General features: G+C 29.0%; 2 protein-coding genes and 1 long non-coding RNA gene across 3 annotated transcripts; 2 read left to right on the top strand and 1 right to left on the bottom strand.

Moving 5' to 3' along the window:
• The first annotated feature begins 2162 nt into the window (after window positions 1-2162).
• Window positions 2163-11951, top strand: LOC120084458 (Long-chain fatty alcohol dehydrogenase family protein). The gene is made up of 4 exons (XM_039040242.2): window positions 2163-2631; window positions 4136-4405; window positions 9157-10300; window positions 11121-11951. The coding sequence occupies exons 1-4, from the start codon at window positions 2287-2289 to the stop codon at window positions 11819-11821; spliced, it is 2460 nt and encodes an 819-aa protein (XP_038896170.1). The 5' UTR covers window positions 2163-2286; the 3' UTR covers window positions 11822-11951.
• A 1484-nt stretch (window positions 11952-13435) lies between these two features.
• On the bottom strand, window positions 13436-14086 carry LOC150034093 (uncharacterized). Its single transcript, XR_016532228.1, has 2 exons — window positions 13945-14086; window positions 13436-13830 (listed from the first exon to the last, which is right to left on the bottom strand). It is a non-coding gene; the product is annotated as an uncharacterized LOC150034093 (long non-coding RNA).
• LOC120084459 (chitin synthase, putative (DUF1218)) lies at window positions 13715-17952 on the top strand. The gene is made up of 3 exons (XM_039040243.2): window positions 13715-13850; window positions 13936-14138; window positions 17533-17952. Exons 1-3 carry the CDS (start codon window positions 13743-13745, stop codon window positions 17765-17767), a joined length of 546 nt encoding a protein of 181 aa, XP_038896171.1. The 5' UTR covers window positions 13715-13742; the 3' UTR covers window positions 17768-17952.
• Window positions 17953-18581: the final 629 nt, after the last annotated feature.

Below are 18581 nucleotides of genomic sequence, written 5' to 3'. Positions count from 1 at the left end.
ATAATTTTAGATTTTACTCATTTTGCTGAATATACGCTTGTAACCCTTAATTTAAACATTTTTTAAAAATTTCTTTTATCTATTTTTTCATGCAATTTTTCAAAACTGTCTATTGACATCTTCTATAAAATCGAAATTTTGATATTTTTTAATGTTATCGTGGATATTTTAAACATTGGTTAAGCATATCTTAAAATAATTTATTTCATCTAGATGGAGAGACTAGTGGAAGATGGTGGATGTACCTAATAAATAGCACTTATTGCAAACTGCCATCTAATATGTATTAATTTCCTTTTCTTTTCTTATTTTTTTATATTATTATTATTATTATTGATTATTGTTATTTTGTATAATTGAAAGTGGAAGTTTCAAATACACCTCTTTTAGTCGTTAGAACAACATATAAACTAAGCTTATTTTAGTCTTTTTGTTTCCTTATTGTATTTATGTTATCTATCAATTATTCTCATTTATATTATATTAAAATTTTATTTTAGTCAGTTGGTTTTTTAAATTAATTCTATTTTAATCTTTAAAATTTTAGAGTGTCTATTTCAGTCTCTCAATTTTCAAAATGTCTACTTTAATCCCCAAATTTGTATATTTATTTCTTATTGTGTTACTTTTCTACCTTAAATCCATTTTATTCAACGTTCCTCTCTAACTTAAGTTGTTCGAAACCATACTTATACTATCATCATACTAAATATATATACATACTCAAAGCTACATTAGTAATTTATAATTTGTTACTATTAGAAAAAAAAGGACGAAAATAGGTTTTTATTTATTTATTTTTAATTTCGAATGAAATTATAGACATTTAAAAGTTTGGAACTAAAATTGTACCTAAAATAGACAACTTGAAATTCAGGTCCGGATTTAAAATGCCCTTATGTAACATATTGTTTTATTTTAAGTTAAATTATGGATTTAGTCTTTGTATTTGTAGATTTTTTAATTGGTCATTTAACTAATTGGAACAAAATTGATGGTTTTATGAATGGCTAATTGGTTAAGAATATTATCATTATAATAAGTACTATATTTTGAAAATTCGAAAGAGATATACAAAGTTACAAATATTAGTCAACCTTAACTGATATATATTAAACCTTTATTTAAACCTTGTTTTTCTAAAAGTAAAAGTAAAACATAAAAAAAAAAATAAATAAAAAAGAATTCCAATGTCTATTTAGAAACAGATAGAAATTAGATAGTCATTAAAAAATATTTTATGATAACAACCATACAGTTTTCTAAAATAGAAAACTAAAAATAAATTATAATCATTTTGTTTTTTGGTTACCTGTTCTTAAAAAGTAAACATTACTTTATTTATTTTTTTCAATGAAAAATCGAAATTCGGTCGATCGGTGGATATGAAAACCATTGTCTCGACCACCGACCGACTATCCAAAATTTATGTCAAGAAAAAAAAAAATTTGCTAAATGATCGCTCTCCCTTTTCCACAAATTGGCATGCAATTAATCACTATTTATATTTTTGTCTTTTCCATCATTAAATTGCATCATTTTTTTTTCTCTCTCTCATTCACTTACTTGTCTTTTCCCCTTTCATCTTAACTCTTTCTACTCAATCTATCAACTAATTTATCTTTCTCCCAACTTATTTTTCTTCTTTGTTTTTTTTCCTACAAAAAACTTATTTTTTCTCTTTTCTCTTCCCATTATTTCATTTTCATCTTCTTTCTCCTTCTCATTTATTTTCTCAACCTCTCCAATCCCATCCTCTTTTCTCTTTTTTCCCTCTCCTTCTTCTTTCTCTAACTTTTATTTTGTTAGAAAAATCGACCGGTCCCTCGTGTGACTGGATGGCCAACATCCACATCTACTATGAACCGCCAAAGTTCGATCAACGAAAACCAACGTATCCATGATCCGTAGTGATTTTTTTCAAAACTGACATCCATCAACTAATGATCATCTATACAAGCGAGATTCAAGTCTCCATTAGAAAAAATAAAATAAAAGAAAATAATTATTAATGGAAACCAAATAATTATGGATCCAACCCTGAATGAACGTAGAATTGAACAATAAATCATAGTAAGGTGAGACAGAAAATGTCTACAAATGACATAAATTCGAGTCCTTAACTCCTTACTCAAACTCTACGCTTAACCTAAAAAGTCAAACATTTGGTTCTGGCTCAAAAGTGTGCCACGTGTCTTCTTTAAAAAATCTTTTATTTTTGTGTATTTATTGGTAGAAATAAAATAAAATAAATACCTGAGTTCTCTTTCATTTGAAAACTATTCTATGACCGCACCTAGAAAGCCACGAAACCAAAAAATGGGATATTTCGATACGGCGGCGAGTGGCGGCGGCAGCGACATCGACGACGGACAATCAAATCAGCAATGCCAACAGTGCGTGATAGAGCTCCACGGCGGCACCGACAGCTTCCACGACGGAGCATCGGTAGGATTTTCACAACATGCAAACTCCGATGACCTCTCCTCCCACCTCTCCGCCGCCGAAATGGAGTCTCTTGCTGCTCTGTGTGATACATTCTTGCCGTCCGTCGCCGCAACCGCCGCTGCCGATAGATCCGTCACCCTGTTCTTTGAAACTTCCGCCTCCGCCGCCGGAACTCCTGAAAGGGTAAGACTGCGCATCAATTTACCATTATTGTTATGAAATAATTCTCTATTTGTATGTAGATGCATGCATGTATATACATGAAAAGGAATTTTTTATAGCAATGATTAATCATATAAATAACTAAATAAGTAATTTTGTAAGGTTTAGCGATTTTTTTTTTTTTTTTTTTTTTACGTTCTTTTAATTATATTTTCATCTTTTTTTTTAACATAATTTCCACGTCTCTCTAAAATAAACATATTAATTTTTAGTTTTTTTTTTAGAAATTATCTACAAATAATAGTAAAATATATATTAGCAATAAATCGTGAGAGATTATCTACTATTTGTATCTATCATGACAAAAATAGACATAGATAATAGTCTATTGTGGTCTGTTTGCGATAGATCGTGAAATTTTTCTATATTTATAAATATTTTTATTCATTTTCCTATATTGAAAACAATCCATTTTGAGAGTATCTTAAAAAATAAATAATGACAAGAAAGTTATAGATAGTAGTATTTATAAACTTAATTTTCAAAAACCAAAAGCAAAGATTCAATCTTTATTTGATAACATTAAGGTTGGTTTTCGATAACTTTTAGATTTTTGCTTTTGAAAGTAGTGTTTGTTTTTTCCAAACATTTGAACTTTTAGCCAAATTTTAGAAGCGGAAAAGAAAGCTTTATTTTTTTATTTTTTAGATTTTAAAACTTAGCTTGAATTTCAAGGATACTAAAATATAGATAAAAAAATATTTAGTATTTACCATCTTAATTTAAAAATAAATAAATAAATGATTATCTAGAGTTAGTATAGAAATGGTTTTTTTTTTTTTTTTTGCCTCGTTTACTTTTTAAAACGAAGTTTAAAAGGAAAATTTAGAGGAACAACCTAAGATATTGTGTATTATTGTGCATATATTTTTGAATTTTTTTGAATTAAAAAGTTTAATTTCCAAAGAATATTTTAGCTTTGCGATTGACTAGACAGCAATAAATTCTTGGCTACCGACCAACTATAGCTGTTTTATCAAAAAAGAAAAAGAAAAAAAAATTATTTAAAAAAAAAAAAAAAACTCGTCTCACAAAATGTGTTTCCCCTAACTTATTCGTTTAAAAGCTGACTAGTCATCAATACGAAATAATTAGTAAAAAATAATCACACTCTGTAATTTACCTTTTCTTTTTCTTTCCTAGCTATAAGAAAAATTATTTGAAGATGTGGCTAAAACGTGACTAATAATTTTGCATAATTAGACATATGAGAGACAAAAATAATAAAAGTATCTCGAATTAATTATACCTCATGGTTATCAAAGAACATGCAAATTCATTCAATGATTATTATAAGACGATTACATTGTAATGATCTCACTTAATAATTCTTTTCTACTGATCCTATCTACTGATCTTATGTTAAATTAAAAGGTAAACTAATTTGTTTTTCAATAATAGGTATGTTTGATTTCCAAATCTTAGGTTAAATTAAAAGATTTTTAAAAATATACTCGGTATGCAGGTAGGGGAGATGATAAAGGAGAGAGTAAGACATCCAAAAAAATGGTTAGTGAGAATGACCTTATGGATGTTATCGACATGGTATGGGACATACATTCTATGTGGAAATGAAAGCCTTTCAAACCATTTCCCATACTTTGAGAGATTTTCAAAGGTTTCTCAAAAGAAAAGAGAACAAATTGCAATCTCATGGTCTCTAAGCTATTTTTTTCTACTTAGAATGTTTTTCAGAACCATTAAGATCCTTTGCCTCCTTGCTTTCTTCACACAGGTCAGTTCTTTTTATTTATTTATAAATATACTTATGTGTCTATCTTTAAAAAAAAATTCTAGCACTATGTACTACAGTAGTACTATTAAATTTTTTTTCCTATCTTCGTACATTCTACATATTATCCAATCATAATATGTTATATCACAAATTCTTTTTACTTCAAATATTTTAATTCTTTTTTTTAATATGACCAGAATGAATCGCATTAAAATAGGTGCATATTGAGATGCATGCAAGTATTGTACTTTATTTATTTTATTTTTTTGAGTTTTTTTTTAGGTTAGCATTAATTTTTCTCAACTAGGTCAGTCCACTTGTATTCATAATTCTACACGTTTTGAAAAAATATAAATAATATAAATGTGGGGTAGGATGGTCAAATTCAAATCTTTAACTAAAAGTCAGAAGGTTATTTATGTCTTTTAGCTCAAATTAGTTAATACATTTATGTTCTGATTGAATTGACAAGTGTTCTTTAAAATATTCATATTTATTTAATTTCTTTTCAATTAAACTATGCTTTTGGGATGTTCCGTAAAAAAATGTGTATGTATTCATTTTCTTGAGCTCGGAAATTCATATCCACTTACGTCACATTTACTGTACTAAAGAAATAATAATAATTTTTTTTGCATGGGACTAATAATGTATTTTTTTATCATGTTATGATTAAAATATTATTTTAGTAATTACATTTTAAGATTTGATGATTTATTTCAGTGAGTGTACTTAAATATCCCAATTTTTTTTTTTCTATATTTCTAATAAACTTTAAAATTAGTCCTTAATACTAGTTTATGATTAATTTTTTCAAAAATAATTTTCTCTTTCATTTATAAATTTTGGCAAACACATTCGCATTTTTCTCTTAAATTTGATAAAATTAAAATTAACTACAAGAAAAAAATGGGACTGATTTTGAGCTTAGTAAAAAATACATATGCTTTTTTTCATTCTTTTTATGTGTGTAAAATTTAGATATTTTAAAGTACAAGAACAAACTTAGATGAGTCTAAAAAAAATAGGAGTCGATATTTTAAACGGTCTATTTTTTTTTTTTTTTTTTAAATAATGCAAATAAAGATATTTAAACATGAATGAGATATTAAAGGTACTACCAATTGAATTGTGTCCCACAACAAAATTTAACCCATTAAAGATATAGTGATATTTTATTTTCTTCTAATTTTAATCTTTAAATTTTCAATAAATCTTAAATTTAGTCCCACAATTAGTTTATTATTGATTTCAAAAAAAATAAAAAAAATCTATAAGCTTGTTTATATAAACAATAATTTGAAAACATATTCACATATTGTATTTTCTTGCTTGAAAATTATTACTATTATTTAATCAATTTTGATAAAACTTAATTTTCAATTTATTTAAAACACAAGACTAAAATTGAACAATTAAAAGTATATAGACATTAAGGAAAATTATTTTAAATGACAAAACTGCTGAAAAATATTTTCGAATATAGCGAAATGTCAGTCTATCAATGATAGATATTGATATTCATTCGTGTCTAGAGTTGGCAATGAGACTAGGGCGAGGTGAGGGGACTCTCCAGCCCTATCCTCGTGGGGTATTTCCCCCATCCCCGCATGGAAAAATGGGGATATCCCCGCCCCGTCCCCCACGGGGGCCCCGGTTTGACACCATCCTCGGTCAGGGGTGGAGACCTGCGAGGACCCAATTCTACGGGAATTTTTGCCAATCCTATCCGTATCTATTAATGATAGATGATGGTAGTCTATCAATATCTATCAATCTTTAACACTGATAGACAATAACATTTTGCTATATTTGTATTTACTTTAGTTCATGTTAGTATATTTGGAAACAATCCAAGGCTTAAATTGAATAAACATCAAATTAGAAAGATCTGTATTTAAATCAAAATTAATATATCATTGGATGAAAATATAGTATAAATTTTCCGGGCCCACTTTATGTATACATTGCATAGTTGTACATGCAAGTTTGAGTATATAGTTTAATGATCTGATTATTAACAACCGACAACCTGAAACAAATAAATGGTCCAATGCCCAGCCCAACTATTTAAGGTTCATGTTTTGATTCCTCACCAGAATTTGTCTCTTTCATCTCCCTCATTTTTATTATTAAAATTTCATCCACAAGGTTGACTTTTTAAAATCAATTCTTTTTTAGAAAATAATTTTTTTTTTTTTTTAATTTCCAGAAAAAGATATTAATAGTTATGATTTTTCCATACTAAAGTCGAAATTAGGAAAGTCTAAGGTCTCGATAGATAACCGCTAAGTCTATTTTATGGTGTTTTTGTTCTTTAAGAATAAAAAAGTTAAAGTTTTAGCCAAATTTCATAAACAAATTATAAAAATTAAGATTATGTTCGATAACTATTTGATTTTTTTTTATAAAAAAATTAAACTTATAAATACCATTTTCACCTCTAAATTTCTCGCTTTTTTTATTAGTGTTTTCAAAACACAAAACTAAAAAAATTATTTTTAAATCTCGTTTGCTAACAATTTTGTTTTTTGTTTTTGTTTTTTAAAAATTAAGCCTATTTCTTTCTCATTTTTTCCCATATCTTTTCAAGTACAATTGTTGAATTCTTAGCCAAATTTTAAAAACTATTTTTAGTTTTCAAATTTTGACTTGGTTTTTTAAACCATCGGTAAAAGATAGATAAAAAATGAAGAAATTTGGAGGTGGAAGTAGTGTCTATAGGCTTAATTTTTAAAAACAAAAACAAAAAAACGGAATGGTTACCAAATGGATCCTTAACAATTTATTTTCGCTTTGAAAATTTGGCTGAGAATTTAATTTTTTTTTACTTAATAACGAAGTAAACTATTGTAAGAAATTGATAGAAAATAGTCTTAATTTTCAAAAAAATAAAAAACAAAAATCATATGGTTACCAAACGGGACTTACTTTTTTTTAGTTTTCAAAATTTGTCCTGATTTTTGAAAACATTGCTAAAAAGTAGATAACAAAGTAGTAAATTTAGATGTGGAATATATTTTTATATACTTAATTTTCAAAAACTGAAAATTAAAAATCAAAACTAAAACTCTACTTGGTAACAGTTGAGTTATTTGTTTATTAATTAAGTTTATAAATACTTATTTCCCCTCTAAATTTCTTAATTTGTTATCTTCTTTTCACCGATAAAACAAGTTAAAATTTGAAAACTAAAAAAAAAAGTTGTTTTTAAAATCTTGTTTTTGTTTTTGAAATTTGATTGAGAATTCAACTCTTCTATTTAAAAAAATGCAAATTATTGTATGAAATTGAGAAGAATAAATTTAAGGTCCATTTGAATTGATTTGAGAAAAAAGTATTTTTCAAAAAACTCATTTTTATTTAAATACTTTTGATAAAAAACTCATTAATATATTCTTGAAAAACAATGTTGAGTGATCACCTAACAATTCAATTTCTTAAAAAATGACTTAATTTCAAATACATCCTTAATTTTTAAAACAAAAAAATAAAATAACTACTACACAAAACTTAAATAATTACTATACAAGACTTAAATAACTTAGGCTTAATTTTCAAATTTTCAATGCATTTGGCTAGTGCCGTCAATTGAATTCTTATTTAGCAAGTTTTTTTTTTCTTTTTTTCTTTTTCCACAAAGAAGAATCATAATTTATTGTGCCACTTGGGAAATATTTTAAAAAGAAAAAAAAAAAATTTTCTATCTCTAAATTTCAAAATATCACACTTTTAATCTATTTTTAGTTCTTAAAACTCAAAGTAAAATGTAAATAATATAATATATTGTAAACTCACTAGTTTTCTTTTTCTTCTTTGTTACTATTTTGGGTTATAAACTCGTTAGCTTTTTTGGTTAAAAGTAAAATGTATATAACATGATATATTATAAACTATCATACAAATATTAATAAAAGAAGTTAAAGATAGCTCAATTGATTAAGGCATATACCAACAACAAAATGTTCAAGATTCAAATCTCTCCACCAGATCCCACCCAACTTTTTGAAGTAAGAAAAAAATTAAATCAATTCACTCTATTATGCATTGAAAAATACTTAACTAGGTTACATTCTAGTTTATCTATCTTATTGTAACTCACTGTCCAATCATTGCTCGTGTGATAAACTTTTCTTATATCCTTTTTCTTATCCTTTTTTTTGTTATTTGTGTGTGTAAGATTAGAATAAGATGTACATAAATAGATGCATCATAGTATATACCCAAATATTGCTTTTGCACATGCCTATATGTTATACATGTATGTTTTTGTATGTATGTGTATATATATAATACATAGTATTTCTTTAATTTTTCACTTGAGAGGTTATAGAAATGGAAAAATTACTAGATATATTTAGGATAAATAACAAATTAAGAATTTATAAACTTTGAGGTTTTTATCTATCCAGTGCCTAAAACTTTTAAAATTACATATTTAATTTTTAGACTTTCAAATTCTTTAAAATCATAGATCTAATAAACACAAAATTAAGAATTTAGAGTTGCATTAGACAAACTTTAAATTTATATCTAATAGATCAATTAACTCTTAAAAACTTCGAATTCTATGACATATAAGACACAAAATTGAAAGTTTAACTTAGTAGATACTTTTGAAAGTTTAAGGATCAAATAGATACAAACCTCAAAGCTAGGTACTAAACATGTATTTTAACCTTATATCTATTAGAAGCTAGCATGTTAAGAGTTTACCTCTAAGAAAATTTCTTGCTCTGCCACTGTATCAGGTTGATGAGGAGAGGAACAATATCTCATGGAAAGCAATTGACTACCCAGGAAGTGACCCCCAATTCAAAGCCAAAACCAAGCATTCAGAAGCATCAAACCTGAAAGAAAAAGGCAGTAAATCAAGAGAAATTGATCAGGAAGATGATGAAGAAGAACTTTATGGACCTCTTTTCAAAGGCATTGTCAATCTACAACACCAACAACAAGTGCAAGTAGCTGTAGGAGCACTTAGAAAGTTTGGATTTCCAGTCACTCTTCTTTCCCTAAGCACCAAACCTCCCAACCCTTCAATGATCATCAAGTGCGATGCGGTGGTAGTCGGGTCCGGGTCGGGCGGCGGAGTGGTAGCAGGGGTGCTGGCTAATGCAGGGTACAAAGTGCTTGTACTAGAGAAAGGAAGCTATTGTGCCAGAACAAACCTGTCACTACTAGAAGGGCCAGCCATGGAAGAAATGTACCAAGCAAGTGGATTAGTGGCAACTGATAATATGAATGTGCTTATACTTGCAGGCTCTACTGTTGGTGGAGGATCAACAGTAAATTGGTCAGCTTCAATTCAAACACCAAGTCATGTAACAAGAGAATGGTCAGATGAGTATGAATTGGAGCTGTTCAGAAGCAATTTATACAAAGAAGCAATGGAAGTTGTGTGCAAGAAAATGGGAGTTCAGTCAGAAATTGACAATGAAGGCTTTAACAATGCAGTTTTAAGAAAAGGGTGTGAGGAATTGGGTTGTCATGCTATGAATATACCTAGAAATTCAACTTCTGATCATTACTGTGGTTGGTGCTGTCTAGGCTGCAAGAATGGGAGAAAGAAGGGGACTGCAGAGACATGGCTTGTGGACTTGGTAAGGTCAGGAAATGGCGCTATACTTCCGGGCTGCGAAGCCATTAAAATCAGGCAGGAGAAGAGAGACGGGAGCAAATGCAACAGGGCGAAAGGCATCGTGTTTGAATTCGGGTGTGGATCAGCAGCCAAACAGATGTGCTTGGTTGAGTCCAAGGTGACTATAGTAGCATGTGGGGCTCTCAATACTCCTCCATTGTTGAAAAGAAGTGGCTTGAGAAACCCAAATATTGGGAAAAACTTGCATCTTCATCCTGTTACAATGGCATGGGGTTATTTTCCTGCAGAAACTGGTATGTGATAACTCATCATATCATATTTTCTACCAAAAATGTAACATAACACACAAGAATCACAATATCATATGGGCAACAATATTTGGGTGCATCATGTGCTACATCTTTTTGCAGCCCATTTCAACGATACAATAGAAAAATTCAATTTTTTTTTTTTTTTTTTAAAAAAGACGAGTTTGCGATGTGGCAAACTGCGGTTAGTTGATTGAGTGGGCTACAAATGGAGGGGTGGAGCTGAGGATGCACCCAAATAATTTTTTTTCCTCATATTACAGTACAAAAACTAGCTAAACTGCTAAAGTTAGTGTGTGCTGGCCATGCCTTCTGAAAAAAGTGGAAAAAACTTGAAGTCAGATACTTATTCTAAAGCACCATTAAGAGTTATGATATGCTTTTAGAAGCTTAAAAAATCAAAAGCCAAAAAGCACTCTTTACCATTTTTCAAAACTTCAACCAAAGAAAGTCCAGTTGTTTAAAAGCCATTCAAAAGCAAAACACACACTCAAATTCACCGACTTAATCCCCATTTGATAACAGTTTAATTTTTAAAAACTGTGCTTATTTCTCAAAATGTCATTGTTATGATCATCATTTTTTCTAAGCAAACATTTGAACTCTTACTAAAATTTCAAAACAAAAACAAGTTTTAGAAAAGACTTTTTTTTAGTTTTCAAAACTTGGCTTGGATTTTGAAAACGTGATAAGAAAGTAAATAACAAAACAAAGAAACTCATAGATAGAAGTAATGTATGTAAGCTTAATTTTCAAAAACCAATGGGTTATCAAACAAGCTCTTAATTACATTCTTTCTGTACAGATAAATCATGGCCAGAGAAAGACAAGAAAAGCTATGAAGGAGGAATAATGACAGCCATGTGTAACATAGGGTCAGAACCTGATCAAGAACCTGGATATGGAGGAGCTGTAATCCAGACACCAGCATTACACCCAGGACTCTTCTCAATCCTAATGCCATGGGTTTCTGGGACAAATATCAAACATAGAATGTGCAAATTTTCCAGGACAGCCCATGTGTTTGCATTGGCAAGAGATAAAGGGTCAGGAACAGTCAAATCTTCAAGCTCACTCAGCTACAAAATGGATGATGTGGATGAAGAGAATCTGCAGAAAGGACTGGAGAAAGCTTTGAAGATTTTGGCAGCAGCTGGAGCAGAGGAAATAGGAACCCACCATAATAAAGGGAGAAGCATAAATGTGAAGAAAGTGAGTTATAGAGAGTATGAAAAGTTTGTGAAAGAGGAAAGTTCAAGACCATTGAAGGATTTGTTGACACCAATCTGTTCAGCTCATCAAATGGGGAGTTGCAGAATGGGAATTGGAGCTAAGGATTCTGTGGTGAATCAGAGAGGGGAGACATGGGAAGTGGAAGGGCTCTTCATTGCTGATTCTAGTGTTTTTCCAACTGCTTTGGGAGTTAATCCAATGGTTACAGTTCAGGCTATTGCTTATTGCACTGCACAATCTATTCTTGAAACTCTTAAGAGGAAGAGAAATTGATGTAAATTAAGGAAGATTCGAACCTGTAAACTCTCGACCTCTTGGTTGAGGTCATATGTCTTTTCTACCACGTTTCTCTGGTTGGAAAAATAGCATGGAGTTTGTAATAAAGAAAAAGTTTTGGAGCTCATTTCTTTGGGAATTTGATGGGGTTTATACAGACAAATAATCTAAGAAATCAATAGGATATTTAATTGTACAAATCATATTTTCAAACAAAATAAAATATACTTTAAATTTAGAGATAATTAATCTAACCACTCATCAAAAATTGAAATGAAGGAATAGAATCAGAAATCACTCTCCTATATGTTCATTGTTGGTACTGATATTTAGTACAAGTCATGGAAGATTAGTGGGCCCCCATACCAATTTAGCAAATCTCTTACATTAAATCTTTTTAGTCTAACTTTCTCATGTTCTAATCTTAGTTCATTGGTTTGTATGGGACAAATACAAGCAAGCATCCCCACTAGCAGAAAGATTGAGAAAAGGATGTATGTATACATTGAATACATACAAATCCATATGTGAAAGCAACAAGTAGAAGACAAAATTGTAAAAAGTATAATTATAAAGGGACATCGGGCCCCCAACTTCAATTGGATAGAGTGGACTATAATAGTCCACTCAATGTTTGGGTCTCCAATTATAATAATTGGTGTTTTCAATTATTATGATCTACAATTAACTATAGTAATACTATTTGAAATCTCTCTTTGTTATAGTGTTTATTATTTTCTACCGAGACTAAGATAGTCTACACCTCAAACACAGACTATTATAAAATAAACTAAAATTGTTTGTACTTCAAACACAAACTATTATAACCCCCAGATTATAATAACCACTAAAGAGGTGTTTGGCGCATAGAGTTTGAGTTGAGTTGAATCGGTAATTATTATAAGAGGGGAGTAATTGGGGGAATTGACATGAATAACGAGGTGAGAAATATGAGTTAATGCGAATAACGATGTAATAAACCTTTTTATTTATAGATGAATCAAACGGTGGGTGAGTTTTTTTTACCTACCCAATCCAACCCAACTTAGGGGGTCAAACGTCTCCTAACTATAACAATCAACTCAACGCTCCAGCTCCAAATGTCCCTTAAGTATCAATTTGAAATGACTTTCTGAATTTCAATTGAAAAGTCATTCTAAACTTGTTTAAATTGGAGTGAGAAAAGAGATGGGAAAGGAGAGGAGGAGGGTGAGGCATCTTTGAGGAACTTTCTAAGAATTGGAAACATTTGAAGTTGAAGCATCCTAATTTATTTGAGCATCTGATGTTAAAGGCTTTCATTTATTCCATTATCCCCTGGAAAAAAAAAAAAAAAAAAAAAAAAAAAAAAAATTTATTTAAAGTCATCAGTCAGCTGGGTCCCACAAAACCTAGGTCAGGTCAACTCTCTCTCTCTCTAATCCCTTCCTTTTCTATTGGCTTCTCATATGGTGGAATTTCAATCCTTTTCTCTTTCTCTCTTCCTATTTTTATATTGCCTTTTCATATGGTGGAATTTCAATCCCTTTCCTGTGTTTGATAAGTTTCTGGGAAAGGCTGTACCCTCCAAAGTTGAATAAATTATTGCAAAATATTCCGAGTCCAAAACTTGAACATAGCTTAATTAGTTAAAGATATTACTTATCTATTCAAAGATCAGATATTCAAATTTCCAACTGCTATCCAAAAAGTTATATTATAATTTAAAAAAAAAAAAAAATTGTAGAGTCAGATTTCAATCTCTCCCTCTCTCTGTATTTGACTAGTGATGAAGATGAAGTCTCAAGTTTCATAAGTCAAGAGAGAAAATGATGAAATTTCCACCACTAACCTCCAAGAGTCCTTCCTATTTTTCCAATACCATGATTTAATAAAACTCCCACTTTCTTTCTTCGATCTTCTTCTTCAAGCCGCCGCCATGGAAAAGCCTCCTTCTCCTGGCTTTGTGATAAGCTTTTCCATTGTGGCCGTCCTCACCGTCGCCTCCTTTGCATCCTGTATGGCGGCTGAATTCAACAGAACAAAAGTAAGTTTTGCTTCACTTTGTTTATCAATTTTTTTATACGAATTAGAATTTCTTGGATGATCAATGAAATTGGGATTTACTGTAGAAAGAGGACCTGAAATTGAACGGCAGATTGTGCTTCCTGCCTGAAAGTGAAGCATTCAAATTGGGAGTGGGAGGTTTGGTATGTTTAATAATGGCTCAGATCATCGGAAACGCCATAATCTGCCATAGCTATTGGCCAAAAGAGCATAGAAAGAGTTGTAGTGTTAAAAGGCCTATGCTTTCGATTGCCCTTCTCATCTCTTGGTCGGTAATTCTTTCTTCTTAGTTCTTTTCTTCTGTATTTCTCAACTCTGTTTCGGGAAATTTTGAAGTTTCAAACGAAATTAGTAACAGTAACAAACATATACATATATGCACACTTCACAATATATCGAGTTTTATATATTTTTTTGTGTTAATTGAAATAGGCTAAATTTGGCACATATATAATATATATATATATAGTTTTTTTTATTAATTGAATACATAGTTTAGTAGATCTTAAGATGTGTTTTTTTGGTCTAATTTTTAAGGATGTCTAATGAAATTATTAAATGAAAGTTTAATTTTTTAAAAATAATTTTCAATTTTGTGTCGGGTAAATTTTATAGAAATTAAGAGTTCAAATATTCGATTTCAAATTTTAAAAGTTTAGGTCTCTTGAGTAGTTACTTGATTTTTGGTATTTAGTTTTTATTAAACCTATAAATACTCCTTCTACTTAATAATATTTTAAAAAATCAAACTAAATTTTGAAACTAAAAATATAATTTTTAAAAATTTGTTTTTGTTTTTAAAATTTGATTGAGAACTCAATTCTTTACTTGAGAAATATGTAAATCATTGTGAAATATTGAAAAAATACTTTTAATTTTCGAAAACCAAAATCTAAAAACAAAATGGTTACCCAACAAACTCTTACAGTTCAGCATAACCATACAACAAAGTTTAGCAAAACATAATATTATGGGAAAATTTTCTCCCTAAATTTTGGGTCTAGTTTATATTTAATCTGTAGGTTTTAAAATGTTACATTTTAGTCCTTAACTTTTGAGATTGGTTTCAGTTTAGTCCCTAAGTTTCAAAATGCTACAATTTTACCATTGATATCTGAGTTTTGCATCCCCATGTTTCAAGATTTACACTTTTAACTTCGTTTTTTCACTAAATACTCATTTACTGTCTTTAGAATTAATTTATATTAGTTAATTAAAAATCGTTAAAAGTTCGTAATTAACTAAGTTTCACTATTTTATCATTTTTAAAATTAAATCTAAAATTTCACTTCATAATTATTTTTATTCGATTAATAGAAATTGACGTCAATGATTGAAAAGTAAGTATTTAATGAAAAATTGAAGTGAAAATGTAAAACCTTGAAACCTAAGCATTAAATTCAAATTTCAAAAGTAAAATTGTAACATTTTAAAACTTAGGAACTAAATTAAAACCAAATTAAAAAACTAAATGTGTAACATTTTAAAACCTAAAGATCAAATAAAAATTAGAGCCAAAATATGAGGATAATTATTATTATTATTATTATTTTTTGGCAAAACAAAGATAGTTTGAATTGGCATTTAGAGAGATGATCACTGGAAAGAGAGAAGAGACTAAAAAAATAATATACAAAAAGAACGTGGCCAGCTTTGAGGTGGTTGGGATTCCTATACATAGGATCCATGATATAGTAAATTACAAAATAAACATTATTATCAATAATAAAATGATAATAGTACAAAGACAATTATTTGGAAAAAAAAATTGATATGGTGTTTTTTAAAAATAAAATAAAATAAAATATATAGTAATTTTAATACTTGACCATAACGATTCCTTTAATAATGGTTGAAAGTAAAACATAGTTTCAAAATGATACAAGGAAAAGGAATCTTTCATTTTTAAAGGTTACTTTTTTTTTAATTTCAAAAAAGTACATTTTTATCCTTAGATTTTGGAATCAGTTTTTATTTGATCTTAGATTTTCAAATGTTACACATTTGGTTCTGAAGTTTCGAAGTTTTGTTTTTCCAATTTGGTTTCTAAATTTCAAAATGTTGTAATTTTACTTTTGAAATTTAAGTTTTGTTTCAATTTGGTCTCTATGTTTCAAAATTTTACATTTTTAACCTCAATTTTTCATTAAATATTCACTTTCAATCATTGACGTCAATTTCTATTAATTAGTTAAAAATAATTATGAAGTGAAACTTTAAATTCCATTTTAAAAATGATAAAAAAAATAATGAAACTTAATTAATTATAATTTTTTATGATTTTTTAATTTATTAACATAAATTAATATTGAAGAAAAAATGAGTTTTTAGTGAATAATCGAGGTTAAAAGTGTAAATCTTAAAACATGGGACTAAATTGAAGTAAAAACTCAAATATTAAGGGTAAAATTGTAACATTTTAAAACTTATGGACTAAACTGAAATTGGATTCAAAACTTAAAATTAAATGTGTAACATTTTGAAATCTAGGGACTAAATAGAAATTAGATCCAAACTCAATGGACCAAAAAGATATTTTTTTTTCTTTTTAAATATTATAGTATAGTAATAACTTTTCAAAGGACTACTTTTCCTATAATTTAGAAAACCATGTACTGTTTATTAATAAAAATGTAAAACATAATCCACACCCTAACTTCTTAAAGAAACAAAAGAAGAAGAAGCTAAATCCATGTTTTAATTCTTAACGTTTAGATTCATTTTCGGTTTAATCTCTTAGGTTTTAATATTTTTCAATTTTTTCCTTCGGCCAAAATTAATTAATAATGAGCTTATACCAAAAAAAAAAAAAAAAATTAACAAGTTTAGACATTTATGAAATTAATTAGGGTAATTATTTTAAAAGTTAAAATTGTTGAAAATGGCCAATAAGAACGTGGCTAAACTAGCATAGTGTTCATACTATCAACCTCGTGGTTTGAGGTTCGATTAAAACCTATTGAAAATGTTTGATCTGAGGTTTGATTAAGAACGGTTGAAAATGTTTTTAAGTATAGCAAAATGTCACTACTTATTACTAATAGATAGTGACATTTATCTATATTTATAAATAAGTTTGATTCAATTTTATTTATTTGAAAAAAATCCAATTAATTAAGCCACTTTATAATTTTAGAGAAGGGATTATAAGTCTTCTATTTTATAGGCAGTCTAGTTTTTTTCTAATAAATCTATTTGAACTCAACCAAAATCATACTATATAAGTTTATATCAATTAACTTCAACTATCTAGTTAAAAAAACATAGCATATGTAAGAGAGAATAAATTTTCTTTTCTTTTTCTTTTCTACTGTTTTCAAATATAAAAAAAGGTAAAATTATTTAAAAATATAATAAAATATTATTATCTATCAGTAATAGACATTAATAGATACTAATTAATATTTATCATTAATCCTAATAGATGTCTTTTAGTGTCTATTACCATCTATCATGAATAGATAGCGACATTTTGTTATATTTAAAAATATTTCCAACATTTTTGTCATTTAAAACAACTACCTTCTTATAAGATATACATACGAGGGAATAAATGGAAGTCTTTGAAAAAGGAAGCAATAAAGATCAAATTAAAAACATAAATTGAATTAAAAATAATATAATATAGAGAGGCTAAAATGGTAAATGAAATGAAATACCAGGGTCAGTTTCGGAATTGCGGTGGTAATGATGAGTGGAGCAACCAGCATGAGCAGGAGACAAGAGTATGGAAAGGGATGGGTGGAAGGAGAATGCTATGTGGTCAAAGACGGAATATTTGTCGGCGCCGCCGTATTGGTTCTCATTAATGGAGGCTCCACCATAAGCTCCGCCGCCATTGGGAGGAGGACGAACCATGTTAAAGGCCCAAATCAAATACATGCTCAAATTGGATAACAAAATAAGTTACACGTCATCAATATATTTGTATTTATTGGATTATGAATAATGAAGATAACACACATCCACACTTGATAGTTCTTTATTTGTTTTTCCTCTCCTAATTTGTATAGTACCACAAGAAAAGAAACAATTTATACCTCATAGTTTCAAAATTAAAATGTATCATATCTTAGTAGTAATTACGTGCACTCTCTTGTTTATATTTGTTATGTTTCCACTTATAAAAATATGGATGAACATTAGGGTTGACAAAATTCTTTGTAGGTCGAGTCCTCGCGGGGTCTTGCCCCAAACTGGAGATGGGGTCAAATTAGGGTTCCTGTCCGGGGATGGGGAGGGTATCCGCGCCTCGACCCCAACTCCGACTCCAACCTCGATTAGATTTTTAACTATATATATGTTGGGTTTTATACCCTAAAACTTGTAGATAGTAAATGTTATTAATTGGCCGTCATCAATAAATAATTACAGATGTTAAATCAATAAATATTATTGTTTGTATTGTTATCTATTTTATCTAAATAATCCTAAATCCAATAAACTAACATCCTAAGATGCCTTATAAGTCTTGAATTGTATGTGGAGATATATAGGGATCAATGTTCAAGATACTGTTAAAGGGTCTAGAGTATAAGGATAAGACTGGGTACCTTATCCTGGTAACACTATGGATATGACCCACTTTGTATTTGATACAAAGTAATGATCCAATGCATTCAAGTAGATGACACGTGAGTGAGGGTATCCTATGCAATAAGCTTGCATAAGATTGGACCGCGAAATAGTAAACAGTGGATGTAAGACTGTT

Source organism: Benincasa hispida, chromosome 9 (genome assembly GCF_027475165.1).
Source record: "Benincasa hispida cultivar pf3 chromosome 9, pf3_genome.v1.1, whole genome shotgun sequence".
Taxonomy (NCBI): domain Eukaryota; kingdom Viridiplantae; phylum Streptophyta; class Magnoliopsida; order Cucurbitales; family Cucurbitaceae; genus Benincasa; species Benincasa hispida.
Note: the sequence above shows the minus strand (reverse complement) of the source record. Positions and strands in the feature narration are given on the sequence as shown.